The sequence below is a fragment of the Diaphorina citri genome, unplaced genomic scaffold (assembly GCF_000475195.1).
Source record: "Diaphorina citri unplaced genomic scaffold, Diaci psyllid genome assembly version 1.1 scaffold41, whole genome shotgun sequence".
NCBI lineage: Eukaryota > Metazoa > Arthropoda > Insecta > Hemiptera > Psyllidae > Diaphorina > Diaphorina citri.
The window spans coordinates 65487-81806 of record NW_007377478.1 but is presented as its reverse complement, the minus strand read 5'-3'; the positions used below and the strand labels follow the sequence as shown (position 1 = coordinate 81806).

The 16320-nt window shown below is 38.5% G+C and overlaps 2 protein-coding genes across 2 annotated transcripts; both read right to left on the bottom strand.

Moving 5' to 3' along the window:
* Nucleotides 1–1914: 1914 nt before the first annotated feature.
* LOC103513695 (AP-1 complex subunit gamma-1-like) lies at nucleotides 1915–4182 on the bottom strand. Its single transcript, XM_026826689.1, has 4 exons — nucleotides 4051–4182; nucleotides 2962–3131; nucleotides 2439–2666; nucleotides 1915–1940 (listed from the first exon to the last, which is right to left on the bottom strand). The coding sequence occupies exons 1-4, from the start codon at nucleotides 4092–4094 to the stop codon at nucleotides 1915–1917; spliced, it is 468 nt and encodes a 155-aa protein (XP_026682490.1). The 5' UTR covers nucleotides 4095–4182.
* A 17-nt stretch (nucleotides 4183–4199) lies between these two features.
* On the bottom strand, nucleotides 4200–13490 carry LOC113469179 (AP-1 complex subunit gamma-1-like). The gene is made up of 5 exons (XM_026826683.1): nucleotides 13315–13490; nucleotides 12425–12604; nucleotides 5294–5309; nucleotides 4793–4954; nucleotides 4200–4228 (listed from the first exon to the last, which is right to left on the bottom strand). The coding sequence occupies exons 1-5, from the start codon at nucleotides 13450–13452 to the stop codon at nucleotides 4200–4202; spliced, it is 525 nt and encodes a 174-aa protein (XP_026682484.1). The 5' UTR covers nucleotides 13453–13490.
* Nucleotides 13491–16320: the final 2830 nt, after the last annotated feature.

Genomic DNA, 16320 nt, shown 5'->3' with positions numbered 1-16320 from the left:
CCTTTTTTACGCTGTATGTTCGTTTCATGTCCGGTGTTGGGTTTCGCCTCTTCTTGACCTTTCTATCGTTTCTCCTCCTCAACCCGGAGGTGTTGGGTTCAAAGCCCGGTCGAGGCGGAAATTTTCTAACCAATTTTTCCCGTTCCCTGAAGAAAATTTCATTATTATTATCATTATTTTTATTAACATTAATTTTAAACGAATATGAATATGAAAGGAATTCTAACTGTGTTAAGCATACATAGATGCTCATTATTATTATTATTATTATTAGATATTATTACAAATGTCGTTCTCCACTTAATACGACTAGACTGGATAAATAGGAGCATGACAGGACACTTGGACTCCAGATTCAAAGTCCACCGTGCTGCTGTCCACTACATCACTGAGGTTGTAATCTAATTCTTCTGTTACTTTCTTCATATTTTTCCCTGATTAAAATCCAAACTTCGCTTCGTTCTGTTCACAGGCTACTGAGTGGAGATCTAGACAAGGCCCAGGTACCCCGGGATACTTTCCCCTACACTGCCAGCGTCTCACATCATGAACACAACGAACTATGATCTCACTGTTCTACCGACCTTCAACTTTTCAACGGTGATGGTCCTTCCATGAATAGGACATTAATAATTAGGGAGCGGATTAAAGGCGCGAAAAAAATGGCCCAAATATGTATGCAATATGCACACAAAAATGGCCCAATTATGCAAAAACATGCAAAAGTATGTTATACATCTCACTGTTCTACCGACCTTCAACTTTTCAACGGTGATGGTCCTTCCATGAATAGGACATTAATAATTAGGGAGCGGATTAAAGGCACGAAAAAAATGGCCCAAATATGTATGCAATATGCACACAAAAATGGCCCAATTATGCAAAAACATGCAAAAGTATGCATTTTAAGAAAAACCATCAAAACATGCATTTGCATATGCAAATATGTAAAATCCGCTCCCCATAAATAATAGTTTATTTATACCTACTGCTCAAACAAGACCTTAGAAGGCGTTCACAACGGGGTCAAGACCCTCACCCCTGGCCTAGGTACGACCCAGGGACATATTTAGGGGTGGGAGGGGGTAGAATAGAATAGAATATACCTTGTTTATCCTGCCCGAACAGGACTGAAAAGTCCCTTTACCCCAGCAGTCTAAACAAGGTCTCGTATATTTGATGGGTTAAAGAATAATACATACAACTAACAATTCAGTAAAAAGACCTTGCTTAACTAGAAAAAAAAAGTGGGTAAAGTGTGTTTCATGTATACTTCTTTTTCTTCCTAGCCTTTTCCTACTTAAATAGGGTCGGCGTTTTCCTACTTAAATAGGGTCGGCGTTTTCCTACTTAAATAGGGTCGGTGTTTTCCTACTTGAATAGGGTCGCCGTTTTCCTACTTAAATAGGGTCGGTGTTTTCCTACTTAAATAGGGTTGGTGTTTTCCTACTTAAATAGGGTCGCCGTTTTCCTACTTAAATAGGGTTGGTGTTTTCCTACTTAAATAGGGTCGCCGTTTTCCTACTTAAATAGGGTCGGCGTTTTCCTACTTAAATAGGGTTGGTATTTTCCTACTTAAATAGGGTCGGCGTTTTCCTACTTAAATAGGGTCGCCGTTTTCCAACTTAAATAGGGTCGGCGTTTTCCTACTTAAATAGGGTCGGTGTTTTCCTACTTAAATAGGGTCGGCGTTGTGTCATGTATACTGTGTAGCAATTCGTGGAAATACAGATACACAGTTATGGAAAAAAAAATACCCGTTTTGTTCTTTCATTTTCTCAAATCAGCATTACTTTAAACTTTAAAGCTTTAGGAAACAGGTATATTCCTGAATTCCAAGGAAATGCAGTGCTTCAAAGGAACGGCACTAAAAACTTCAGTGAAATTTCAACACCCCACACCCCTAAAAGTTGCTTATCCCCGGAGGTTTAACGTTAACCCTGAAAATCCCTGGGAGTACAATACAGTAACCCGACCAAACAAATAATATAAATACATGATCTTGCATTTATTTACAAATAAATTAGTACAACATATAAATAATATATAGAACTATAGTAATATTCTCTGATTAAATTAGTGAATTAGAAATAAAAATAATGAAAAGTTGAAGCAGACGAGGCTTGACTCGTAAAACTTTTGAGGTGCACTGAGCCTAGTGAAAATTTTATATTTTATTTTACGGAGGTTTGATAGAGGGAACTGTAACAACGGTGGTCTTATCATCCCGAAAGTGAAGAGAGCAGGAAAACAGGATAGGAGAAAGCCAGCCGTTCCGAGAACGAACCTCATCTGATAAAGTTCGTCTCGGGCGGGAATCGAACGCGCAAACTAGCGCTTATAAGGCGCGCTACCCTCCAACCTAACCAGACTGGTCCATTTTCAATTTCAATATATTCATTGATTACAATCCTTATTTGTAAAAAGAAAATACTTACCTAGAAGGTCTAACAAATTATTACTATTATGAACAGGGGCGGCGGAGGCGGGTTTGTTGATTGTGTTGTGATTGTGACTCGGGGCCGGCGTGATAATATCCGAGCTATCGTCTCCCCCCAGAAGGACGAGCAAGGCATTCGAATCTCCCGTACTACTACCGAGCTCATCTGGTGTGCCCAGATCAGACATTAGGTTCGTCTTGTCGTCTTCCTCATCCAAACATTCACCTGCGGGGAAAATAGAGAATTTTGTGAGCTACCTAACGCTAATTTAGGACGAGCAAGGCATTCGAATCTCCCGTACTACTACAGCTGTTCACATATGTTGCGAAACATTTATTACACATGATTTGACATTTGTGTCGCAACATTTGACAACTGTTAACATATGTTGCGAAACATTTATTACACATGATGACATTTGTGTCGCAACATTTGACAACTGTTCACATATGTTGCAAAACATTTTTCACACAAGATAAATGTTGCGGAACAAATTTTCAAAGTGTGAATTAGGTATTACCGTTCGTCTGATTGGTGGATCGACTCTGGAGTTCCATGGGGGGCATTCGTTCCAGGAGCGCGGGTCTCAGATGGGCGTACTTGTGGAACAGCTGCGAAAACTCGACACCTCTCTGTTGTAACTCCATGTGTAGATTGGATCCGAATGACCCTATGAGACGCTCGATAGTTCTGCAAAATAATAATAATAATAAATAAAATAAAAAGACAATCAAATGACTCATCAATACGTTCGTCTGATTGGTGGATCGACTCTGGAGTTCCATGGGGGGCATTCGTTCCAGGAGCGCGGGTCTCAGATGGGCGTACTTGTGGAATAGCTGCGAAAACTCGACACCTCTCTGTTGTAACTCCATGTGTAGATTGGATCCGAATGACGCTATGAGACGCTCGATCGTTCTGCAAAATAATAATAAATAAAAATAAAATAAAAAGAGAATCAAATGACTCATCAATACCTCTATGATAACAGGAAACGTTGTCTGGCTAGGGGACGTTAAACAGAGAGTAGACTAGTGTCTAGCTGTGGCACTATAAACAGAGAGGAGAACAGCTAACCCTAACCAGCCTAGCAAGCCGGCAGTTTTCAAAGGATTCTCTCTGCTTTTAAAGAATAAGCACAAGTCCTCACGATGGTTGATTGCGGTTTAGGACGAGCCAACATGGCTAGAGACCATCACTCCGGTGTATATCTGATACAAAAAGATATCTTTTCTTTATCCTGCCTTCACCATTGGGCGAAAGCTAAAGCCGCTAAAACAACAATTTTATTGATAAATTATCTGTGGAAAAGTTGTTCATATCAAATTTGGTTTACATAACCAGCCTAGCAAGCCGGCAGTTTTCAAAGGATTCTCTCTGCTTTTAAAGAATAAGCACAAGTCCTCACGATGGTTGATTGCGGTTCAGGACGAACCAATTAAACATGGCTAGAGACCATCACCCCGGTGTATATCTGATACAAAAAGATATCTTTTCTTTATCCTGCCTTCACCATTGGGCGAAAGCTAAAGCCGCTAAAACAACAATTGATAAATTATCTGTGGAAAAGTTGTTCAAATCAAACTTGGTTTACAAAAAAATTACTCACTCTATTTCCTGAGTAAGCCGTGTGCTGAGCTTGACCAATGACATGAGGGTGTATTGCTTCGTCACAACACTGTGATGGGGGGAGCATAGAATTCTCGTGTACACTTCAAGCACCTGATAAACAGAGCAAATAGTAATAAATTCGTTGAATTATGGCCAATATAATGGCTGCTGGAACCCTCCAAGATATAGAATAGAATAGAATATACCCTGTTTACACAGCCAGAATGAGACTGAAAAGCCCCTGTACTTGTCTCTCATTAGATAAGTTGATCACAAGACTGTATTGAGAATTCAAGTCAATCTACCTCTGAAAAGGTTGGGCACTAGGGATATAAAGGGTTAAATGGGGGGCACAGTTAGCTTAGTGGTAATGAGCTTGCTTGCAATGCAGAAGGTCGTAAGTTCGAATCCTACCATCGACAAAAATTTGAGCTCGTTTTTCAATTACAAATATTTCAACGGGTTAGGTTTCTTCTTGACCCAGCACCTAAATGGAAAGTGTTGTGTCTCTTCTCGCCCATCTGATGAGAGGCATACTACGCGATGGGCATGCTACGATATAAAAATTATTCTATTCCAATTACTCGTAAGTCCTTTTTTGACTCAGTATAAACAGGGTATAGGTACTCTATTCTACAGCGAAACTCTTGTCACTTGTCAGTGACTAGCGGAAAATACGTCAACTGAATTGAATTTGAGTTTTTTCGAGGATATATGTATGGAAAGAACTTTGGACTCACCTGGGGGTGATATAATACTCGTGATAAACATATCGTGATTGTTATTGTTATTATTGTTGAATATACTCGTCGTGAAGTCACTTGGGTTAAGCGCGTTCGAGGACAAACTGGTGGTTGTACTGCTTGTCGTATTGTTGATGGGTTGGCTTAAATCTAAATCACCTGAAAGGGCATGGACGAAGGTCAGAAATTTTTAAAAACACAACAACCATAAAACTTGTCACAGATCAAAATTAAAACTGGCGTTTAAAATTTAATCAAAATCAACGTCGTTAACTTACTAGGGACTATTTAGATCGAAGTTTGTTTGAAATAAACACTACTGAACTGACCTCTCAAACCAGTCATTCAGCCACATGAAATGAAGTTGTTGATAAGTACATTAGGTAGATATCTGTACGCATCGACATACCTAGGCCCTATTTTTTTCACTAGGAGGTCAACCACCTCGTTTATTCTCCTCGCAAGGCTGAGTGTACCCCGAAATTAATAACCAGTAACCATCATAGATGGCGACCTGGTCAGATGTCATAATTTTTGGGCTCTCACAAAAACTTGACTCCTTGTTAGAGTGTTAAGAACTTGAGATTTTTTTTGTACTACTTCAGAAGCCACAGCAATGAAAAATTGCTACAAAAAAGAGCTGTGGCTTCTGGATAATAACTTTAAAAAAAGTTAATATGGTTGAGAAATATGAGAAAAAATATACTTTCTGAACTTACCAGATGAAAACAAACAGTTGCTTGATCATGTTGACAATTTATTTCGTCACAGATCAACTAAAAATCCCACGGGTTTCGTTAAATCGGCTCGAATGGCCTTAAAAACACAAAAAATACACTAAATACGGTGTTTTTAAAAACACAACAACCATAAAACTTGTCACAGATCAAAATTAAAACTGGCGTTTAAAATTTAATCAAAATCAACGTCGTTAACTCACTAGGGACTATTTAGATCGAAGCTTGTTTGAAATAAACACTACTGAACTGACCTCTCAAACCAGTCATTCAGCCACATGAAATGAAGTTGTTGATAAGTACATTAGGTAGATATCTGTACGCATCGACATACCTAGGTATACCTATAATTTGGAATCAGGAACCGTGCTAAGATATTCGGTTGTGAGATTTGAGTAGAATATAGAGAGAGGGGTAGGGAGGGAGTAGGGGGAGTAAATAGTGACCAATTTCGAAAGTAAAAAAAAAAAATACTTGGTTATGCAAAAGGGAAGAGGACACAAAGGTATCCAATTGGTGAAATTAAGTCACCCATCAGAGGGTCATCTATTCGGATACCAACAACGCGTAATGTTGCTTAACATCCATCGTGAACTGACGCATTCAACGTGTACATCTGTATGATTTTATTACCTAGGAAAGCTCCTGTACGTATATGAGTTGTTCTCTCTTTGAAGTAATAAAGTAGGCTGGACTTTGTCTATGAATTAGCTAAATAGGTAGGTATACATTATTCATAATAAAATTAAAATATAAATTTAATCAAATTCTAAATGGGTCATCTAAGTAATTGAGTTATTTTAGAAGATGACCCTTAGTAAGACTATAAATTGGTTTAACTTGGGTACCTATCTACCTATTTATTTAGTTGGTGGTTTGTGGTCAATAGAGTGAACTTGTAATCTGATAGACCATGGGTTCAAGATCATGAGAAGGTTCATAAATTATAGTAGCAGTAAATTACTGTGTATGATTGGGACTGGACACATGGTCCTTCTTAATCTTAACAGTCTCAAATAGCACTACCTATAGTGTGCGCAGTCATTGTATGTGAGCAGGCAGATTTTTCTTTTGAACAAGCCCTTCCTTTTTCCCAGCACATAGTAAAACACATCTTGAAAAGGTATTCATATTTTACCATTAAAACACCACCACCACCACCACCACCACCACCACCACCACCACCACAAATTCCTGATAAAGCAATGTGTTGTAAGCCCGTGTGAAGTAAAATATGCAACTATGGCACATGTATGTAGGTAGGTGATATACCTAATCTTTACAAAAATAAATGGTCAAACAAGTTGTATTGGAATTATAGGTAGGCTTGTAGGTATTTGAAGCACGTAGGTCCCCATGTGTGAATTATCTGAAACTATGCGTGAGGTTTGTGGGTAGTAGGTATCTTTTTCGGTCGTTCGGTCAATTATGTATTACGTAGGGTTACCCATTCATACGTAGGATTACCCAGAAGACATTTTTTCAAAGCAGGACATTTTTATAAATCCTAAATTTGTCCAAAATTCAAATAGGTACCAAGTTAAACAACAATTTGTCGTTATGAGAGGACGTTATTGTTAAAGTCTCAGCTTGGGCAAAAGAATCTGAGTGAGGTCTACAGTTCACAGAACCACTAGTATTAATTAGTGAAAATGGTAGCAGGTAAATATTTATTTTATTTTATTGATACCTACCTAGGTACTTGCCTATTTTATTTTACTCGAATGTAAGTAGGTATAGGTAGATAGCGGTTGGCTGTTGTTTACCTATGTATACCATTGTACCTACTTATGTAAAGATTGTAAAGTAGGTACCTACCAATGGTCTGTTCTTTTATAGCGTTCATTTGTTTCATGTAAGGAGGTACCTACACCTACTGTATCAAAGGTACATTACCTACTATATCAGATTTTCTTCACTTTGAAGTCGGTTATTTCAAAGTTCAAACCCGACTTCAAGGGAAACATTTTATCTCTACGGGTTTAATGAACTGTTGAGTATAAACATATCAGAGGTGCATTTCATTTTATCGAGAGATGAGAGATCTTTGACACTGATATAGGTACATATCATGTTGATTTGAGCTTGGCACATTGCCTACTCAAAGAAATTATCAGGCGTTCATTCAAAATTTTTACTCTGTTTTCATTTTTATTTACTCAACATTTGCTAGTTCTATAGTCTATACCAATTAGCAAGGGAAATTTCAGACTTGTCTACTCCCTGTTTAAAGTTCCTGAGCCAGACTACCTGGTATCATCCGTATCATCCCTCTTTAAACTTCCTCAGCCAGACAAAGCTGGTGTGCTCCCTGTTTAATATGCCTTAGTTAGAATAAGCTGGTCTTCTCCCAATGTAAAGTTCCCTAGTCAGACTAAGCTGGTCTATACTCCCTGTTTAAATGTCCTCAGCCAAACTTTGCTGGTATACTCCCTATTTAAATGTAAACGGTCAGACTAAGCTGGTCTACTCACTGTTTAAAGTTCCCCAGTCAGACTAGCTGGTCTACTTCCTGTTTAAAGTTCCCAGCCAGACTTAGCTGGTATACTCCCGGTTTAAAGTTCCTCAGCCAGACTAAGCTGGTCTACTCCCGGTTTAAAGTTCCCCAGCCAGACTAGCTGGCCTACTCCCTGTTTAAAGTTTGCCAGTAAGCTGAACTACTCCCGGTTTTAAAATTCCTCAGCCAGACAATTTCAAAACGAAACGATAAATCCTGGAAAATCTAGAAATCCTTCAGAGCTTTCGACTGGAAAAGGCCTCGTTTTTGCTCCAAAAAAATTTCTCCCCAGTCCCCGTTTTTTCCCAGAGTGTTACCTTTGACATTTCCGAAACATCGATCCAGAAACAAAACAAAAAACTGTTTCAAACTCATGGGAGGGGAAGGGAAGAGAAGAGAGGGGGAGGGGAAGAGTGGAGGGGGAAGGGGAGGAATTTTCTAGAGAGAAATTTTCGTGTGGGATGCGGACTATGGATGCTAATGCTACAGGAGCAGCGGTCTTCAAATTCTAACAATTTACACCCTACCTCTGACCTCTAGATAGGTCTTAGGTACCTACCTAGAAAATCAGGAGGAGCTTTTTCGTAAATCATTTTGCCCCCACATTTAAAGTTTAAACATTTTGTTTACTCTTGTAAATTTGTAAAAAAAAATAAAAGATAAAGAGAAATAAGGCAAGAAAAAGACGGAAGGAAGGAAAGAAAGGAAGGACGAAAGATTGAAGGGAAGAAAACAATGAAAGAAATGAACTTTATGATCGTTTTAAACGCAGATTTGAGAACCTCTGCTGCTACAGAAGCTACACAAACTTTGCACACATTTTAGACAGATGAATAGGTACTTAACTTTTCATATTTCCTGCTATATTTTGCTTCGTCTTCTGTGGGTTTACCCTGTGCTCAGCATAAAATAAGAAATGTTTCGTTCGTATGTATTTATGTTCATGTTCATTAGAAGATAGAAGTCATAAAACGTTTCGAAGGTAAAAGTTGGCCGTTTGGAGACATTTGTGAAGGCGTAGCTATTTCTTTAATGGTTGGATTACACGAGGCCTGAAGACAAAACAGGTACCTACCTCAATTTAATCGTATTTTCCTTTTGGAGTGTCCCATTTTGTGAAGCTCGTTTCCCCTCTTTTGGGGTGAAACCGCCTGTACTTAAATCCAAGATGACACGCCATCGGAATCACCTCCTAAAGGAAAGTAAAACTCTTCATTATTGCTGATTACAAGAAAGTATAGGTACAAGAAAGTATAGGTAAGTAATAAGAGTAATGTTTTAGTTACTTTGTCAGCTTAGAACAAACAGTGTAATAGAGCACCTCTTTATTGCGAGAGCTTTGAGGTCAGGGCGTCAGGGTGTGGTGTCCAGAGACTTGGCGATTCCAGGAATTTCTCTAATTTATTAATATTTCCTAGGTGTCAAAATTCTAGGAATTTTCCCTAGGGTCCTTTTCTCTTATTGCTGCCCGTCTCCTAGTACCTACCTACGTGAAAATCACCCGAGAACGCGTTTCAATATAGGTGGGGTGCAGGAATTTTTCAATGAGGTATTCTATTCCTGTAGTATAAACTAAACTTTTTTTTCAATATAAAAGTGTAAGTTATCAGAGGATTTTGGTGGAATGGCGAAAAAGGTTATAGGTGTTCACTGATGTGGACGTTATTCAGGTGATTTTATAGTTCGTGCTTATGTTGCATTAAGAAAAGGATACCAGTCATCGAAAATTACTAACAAAACTTTTAAATATTAGATTCTATTTTCAGGAATTCCCGTGATTCATCGATGCCAGTGAATCATACTTATAAATACTCGGCAAAAAATGTCATCAAGCCTATTAGAGTGGTAACTACAAAAGGAGGTACCTAAATACTACTTTTTTTTCCCCACGTTTTTGAATTCGAAATACACAGTCCTAACACGTCAGTTGTTATTGAAATTTATTGGTTAACCGAGGGGACTGATGAGATTCGATATAGTCTCCAGCCTTTTCCTGTATTTTTTCCGCAAAATTATGCAAGAGACCTACAAAACAAACATGCTCTTTCCAGACCGTTAGATACACTCTGTGTGTAGGTTACCTCTAGGTAAAGGGCCACCCTAATGAAAATTCCTACTTTCAAATCTGTTTTCCAAACACAAACGAAATGAACTTTTCATTTGGGACAGAAAATGGAAAAGTTTGTGTCGCCCAACATTTCAACCTATTAGATGGAAGTCCCCATGATTTCATTAGTTCACCTGAAATTGAATTAGTCACCCTAGGCAAGGGGTTCCCAAAGTTTTGAGTACTGCGTACCACCTGACACCTGAAGGTTCTTTTGGCGTACCACCAAACATCAATTTTGTATGATTTGGGGGTTAAATAAAGGTATTATAGCGCCACAGGCGAAATTTCTTGTTAATTGTAGTACGATGTCACAATATTTGGTGCATTGATTGTAGATTTCTGTCTCTCCCAACTGGGGTTTTACCAGATTTGTTTTTTGTATTTACGAAATAAATCATAAAACTGAGGTTTACCACCAGTTCGCGTACCACCAGAAATGCTTCTGATAATGCAATATATTTTCTCGATTTTTTTACAGTCCCTGGGATTTCCTGGAAAATAGAAAAAGTCCGAACAAAGAAAACCAAGTACTTTCTATGGAAGGAGACATTTGTGTAAAGGGAGGAAGGGAAGTTACCTAACGTTTCAGTGTTTCCCCAATATTTATGTTGGTAAGTACCTACCAATACTTTACGAGAAACTATTACACACAATTTCGTTTAAGTATTATTACAATTATTACTTACTTAAATATTGGTTTTAATTAAAAAAAAAAAAAAAAAATGCCCTCAATTTTTTTCTACTTTCCAATACCACTGGTCCTCTTTAACCTTCAGGTGCGATGTGGGCGGGGCAAATTCAAGGAGAGGGAGAGAGAGACCTTTTGAGGTGAGAACTAACTCCCTACTCCCTATAGTCCTATAGTGAATGTGTTAAATATAAAATATCTTGCATAATCTTTTGTTAAACCAGCGGACGAGAGGAGAAAGAAAAGGAGGGAAGATTTCTGTCAACTAATACCTGGTATGTCAAGTGAAGGGGTATAATATTACCCACCAAATGGTGTAATATATGGGAATATTAAAACATCTTCCCTCCCAGCATGGGATGCTCCTCCGACGAAATAAATGAAAAATCCCTCCTTTCCCTCTCTCTCTCCTTCCATCCTCCCCCTCTCACACTCTTCCATTTCCTCCCTTGCTCTCTCCCTCCAAACCATCCCGCCCGCTGGATTTTGGTGAAAAATCCCTCTCTAACACCCCCGTCTTTTGTCGTCGACAAAATGTCCTTCTCCTCCCTTTCCCCAGTGGGAAATTCCCTCCGCATCCTGTTACGGGATGCGCGATGTTCATTCATGGTTTCGTAACAATTCCAACAGGAAATAAAAATAAATAGTCTCCTCGACAACAAAGTAAAAGACAAAACCCTATTGCACTTGTATACTCGTACGATGTTCTCAATCCCTCCAGGGAAGGTAGCTTCAGCATTTGAACTTTATATGTTGTCCCATCTACCTATGTCTATTTACCTGTTACATTGGGAAAGTACATAAACGTGTATTAGATATTACATAACACATAATATTCCTCTATCATTCCTTTATCGTGTACCTAATAAACGTGTATTAGATATTACATAACACATAATATTCCTCTATCATTCCTATATCGTGTACCTATGTATATGTATTTAGAATCCTGCGCAGTGACCCAATTTCAACAGGTATATAGCTCTAGTACATGGGACAGGAATGTTGTTTTCCTTTTGTGGATTTTTTTTCCCTTGTTTACTTTTTATCTTTGTGTTTTTCCTTTGTTTGATGTTTTGTTCTCTTTTCCCTTCTCCGTTCTCTCTTTTGCTTTGATCACTGAGGTATCTAATTAAATTTCCATCTTGTTTTCATATTCGTCACCTTCTTTATTCTTCCATTCATTACTGTGAGTAGGTAGTATTTTTTCCCTCTTTGACTGGGTATAATTATGTTATCTGCTGTGTTTGTGGCACATAATAATATATGATAACTTATTCTCTTATTTTCCTCTCGGGCATGTAACTTCCTCTGTCTTTGTTATTAGATGGTCGATTTTTTCACCTGATTTCCTCTGTCATGTAGGTAAGTTTCTTCCGTCTTTGTAACTAGATGATCAAATTTTCAACTGATTTTCTCTATAGTGTAAGTTGCTCCTTCTTTATTACTTAGCTGTAAAAGTTGTGAAAAAGCTCTGCTTTACCACAAAGAATTTGATATTTATTTTGGTTTTGATTAATACTTTTTCATAAAGCTCGAAAGCCAAGATTCCAAACGTTTCTCCAAAGGAAAATACAAATAGCCTTTCGCTACTTACTCGGAGTCCACTTTCGCTCTTGATGTCCATGATAGACAGCACGGTTTCGTACAGGATGGTGTTGCCCACATTCTTGCTGGTCTCCGTGTTGGTAGCTACCTGAGCCAGAATATCGTTCATTGCTTCCGAAGCTTCCACATCGTTTTTGCCCAGGATGCGGAGTAACTTCAGGATTTTCACCTGTAAGAAGAGAAAAGAAAAATTAAAGAAAAAAAAACTGACCATCGAACATTTCGGCGACCCTATTTTTTTCACTAGGAGGTCAACCACCTCGTTTATTCTCCTCGCAAGGCTGAGTGTACCCCGAAATTAATAACCAGTAACCATCCTAGATGGTGACCCGGTCAGATGTCATAATTTTTGGGCTCTCACAAAGACTTGACTCCTTATTAGAGTGTTAAGAACTTGAGATTTTTTTGTACTACTTCAGAAGCCACAGCAATGAAAAATTGCTACAAAAAAAGAGCTGTGGCTTCTGGATAATAACTTTAAAAAAAAAGTTAATATGGTTGAGAAATATGAGAAAAAAATATACTTTCTGAACTTACCAGATGAAAACAAACAGTTGCTTGACCATTTTGACAATTTATTTTGTCACAGATCAACTAAAAATCCCATGGGTTTCGTTAAATCAGCTCGAATGGCCTTAAAAACACAATTTCGGCGATATATTACTTTCGACTGAGGGATTTTAAACAGGGAGCATACCAGCTTGAAATTTCCCTTGCTAAAGAATTAGCAAAGGGCATCCAGACATCTACTCGTAAAATTTTGTAGCGAAAACCAAATGTCAGCCCAAAAGCGATCATTCTAGGGCTGATTGAGGGCTGACGAAAAACGCCGACCCCGTCTGAACACGGGAAAAGGCGAAGAAAAATAAGTAGACTTACCTGCAGGAAAGGATCGCTTACTCCGCTAACATCGTGTTCTGGTGAGTACCCAGCTAGGATTAGGTTCTTCAGATTTCGCACCAGGTTGGGTACAATCTTCTTGAAGTGATGTAGAGTGTCGATGGAGTTCTCGCACATTTCCGTGATTAGAGTGACCCCTGTGATGAGGACACCTGAAATGAAAGGGCACATTGATTTTCGTTTACTCCTTATGCATCACATCCTACTATACAATACTTGTCTGGCTGTGGGACTATAAACAGGGAGGAGAACAGCTGACCCTAACCAGCCTAGCTAGCTGGCAGTTCTCAATCTTCTTGAAGTGATGTAGAGTGTCGATGGAGTTCTCGCACATTTCCGTGATTAGAGTGACCCCTGTGATGAGGACACCTGAAATTAAAGGGCACATTGATTTTCGTTTACTCCTTATGCATTACATCCTACTATACAATACTTGTCTGTCTAGGGGACATTAAACAGAGTAGTAGACTAGTGTCTAGCTGTGGGACTATAAACAGGGAGGAGAACAGCTAACCCTAACCAGCCTAGCTAGCTGGCAGTTCTTCAAAGGGTTCTCTGGCATGTTCTTGGGCTTGGACTTCTTGTCTATTGTGTTCCATGTTAAGCGTTTCCTTGGAAAAATTTTTCCCCTTGTTATTTCGGCGATATATTACTTTCGACTGAGGGATTTTAAACAGGGAGCATACCAGCTTGAAATTTCCCTTGCTAAAGAATTAGCAAAGGTTGAGTGCAAAGGGTATCCAGACATCTACTCGTAAAATTTTGTAGCGAAAACCAAATGTCAGCCCAAAAGCGATCATTCTAGGGCTGATTGAGGGCTGACGAAAAACGCCGACCCCGTCTAAACACGGGAAAAGGCGAAGAAAAATAAGTAGACTTACCTGTTTTTTAAAAACACAACAACCATAAAACTTGTCACAGATCAAAATTAAAACTGGCGTTTAAAATTTAATCAAAATCAACGTCGTTAACTCACTAGGGACTATTTAGATCGAAGCTTGTTTGAAATAAACACTACTGAACTGACCTCTCAAACCAGTCATTCAGCCACATGAAATGAAGTTGTTGATAAGTACATTAGGTAGATATCTATACGCATCGACATAGGTATACCTATAATTTGGAATCAGGAACCGTGCTAAGGTTTTTGGTTGTAAGATTTGAGTAGAATATAGAGACAGGGGTAGGGAGGGAGTAGGGGGAGTAAAAGTGACCAATTTCGTAAGTAAAAAAAAAATACTTAGTTATGCAAAAGGCAAAAGGGAAGAGGACACAAAGGTACCCAATTGGTGAAATTAAGTCACCCATCAGAGGGTCATCTATTCGGATACCAACAACGCGTAATGTTGCTTAACATCAGTTATCCATCGTGAACTGACGCATTGAACGTGTACATCTGTATGATTTTATTACCTAGGAAAGCTCCTGTACGTATATGAGTTGTTCTCTCTTTGAAGTAATAAAGTAGGCTGGACTATGTCTATGAATTAGCTAAATATACATTATTCATAATAAAATTAATATAAATCAAATTATATATGGGTCATCTAAGTAATTGAGTTGTTTTAGAAGATGACCCTTAGTAAGACTAGGATAGGAGAAAGCCAGCCGTTCCGAGAACGAACATTATCCCATCAGGATAAAATCCGCCCCGGGCGGGAATCGAACCCGCCGCCTAGGACGCACTACCAACTAAGCTAACTAGGCTGGCTGTATTTTCCTTTTGGAGTGTCCCATTTTGTGGAGCTCGTTTCCCCTCTTTTGGGGTGAAACCGCCTGTATTTAAATCCAAGATGACACGCCATCGGAATCACCTCCCAAAGGAAAGTACAACTCTTCATTATTGCTGATTTATTAAGTATAAGTATAGGTAAGTAATAAGAGTAATGTTTTATTTACTTTGTCAGCTTAGAACAAACAGTGTAATAGAGCAACTCTTTATTGCGAGAGCTTTGAGGTCAGGGTGTGGTGTCCAGAGACTTGGCGATTCCAGGAATTTCTCTATTTAATATTTCCTAGGTGTCAAAATTCTAGGAATTTTCCCTAGGGTCCTTTTCTCTTATTGCTGCCCGTCTCCTATTATTTACCTACGTGAAAATCACCCGAGAACGCCTTTCAATAGGTGGGGTGCAGGAATTTTTCAATGAGGTACATATTCTATTCCTGTAGTATAAACTAGAGGGAGAACGCCTTTCAATAGGTGGGGTGCAGGAATTTTTCAATGAGGTACATATTCTATTCCTGTAGTATAAACTAGAGGGTTTTTTTTTTTCAATATAAAAGTGTAAGTAATCATAGGATTTTAGTGGAATGGCGAAAAAGGGTATACATAGGTAGGTAAGTGTTTACTGTGATGTGGACGTTATTCAGGTGATTTTATAGTTCGTGCTTATGTTGCATTAAGAAAAGGATACAGTCATCGAAAATTACTAACAAAACTTTGAAATATTAGATTCTATTTTCAGGGATTCCCGTGATTCATCGATGCCAGTGAATCATACTTAAGTACTCAGCAAAAAATGTCATCAAGCCTATTAGAGTGGTAACTACAAAAGGAGGTAGGTACGTAAATACTACTTCTTTTCCCCACGTTTTCGAATTCGAAATACATAGTCCGAACACGTCATCAGTTGTTATTGAAATTTATTGGTTAACCGAGGAGACTGATGAGATTCGATATAGTCTCCAGTCTTTTTCTGTATTTTTTCCGCAAAATTATGCAAGATCCTCAGACCTACGCCCTACGCCACTTAATGATAATGCAATATATTTTCTCGATTTTTTTACAGTCCCTGGGATTTCCTGGAAAATAGAAAAAGTCCGAACAAAGAAAACCAAGTACGTTCTATGGAAGGAGACATTTGTGTAAAGGGAGGAAGGGAAGTTACCTAACGTTTCAGTGTTTCCTCAATATTTATGTTGGTTAAGGTACCTACCAATACTTTACGAGAAGCTATTACACACAATTTCGTTTAAGTATTGGTA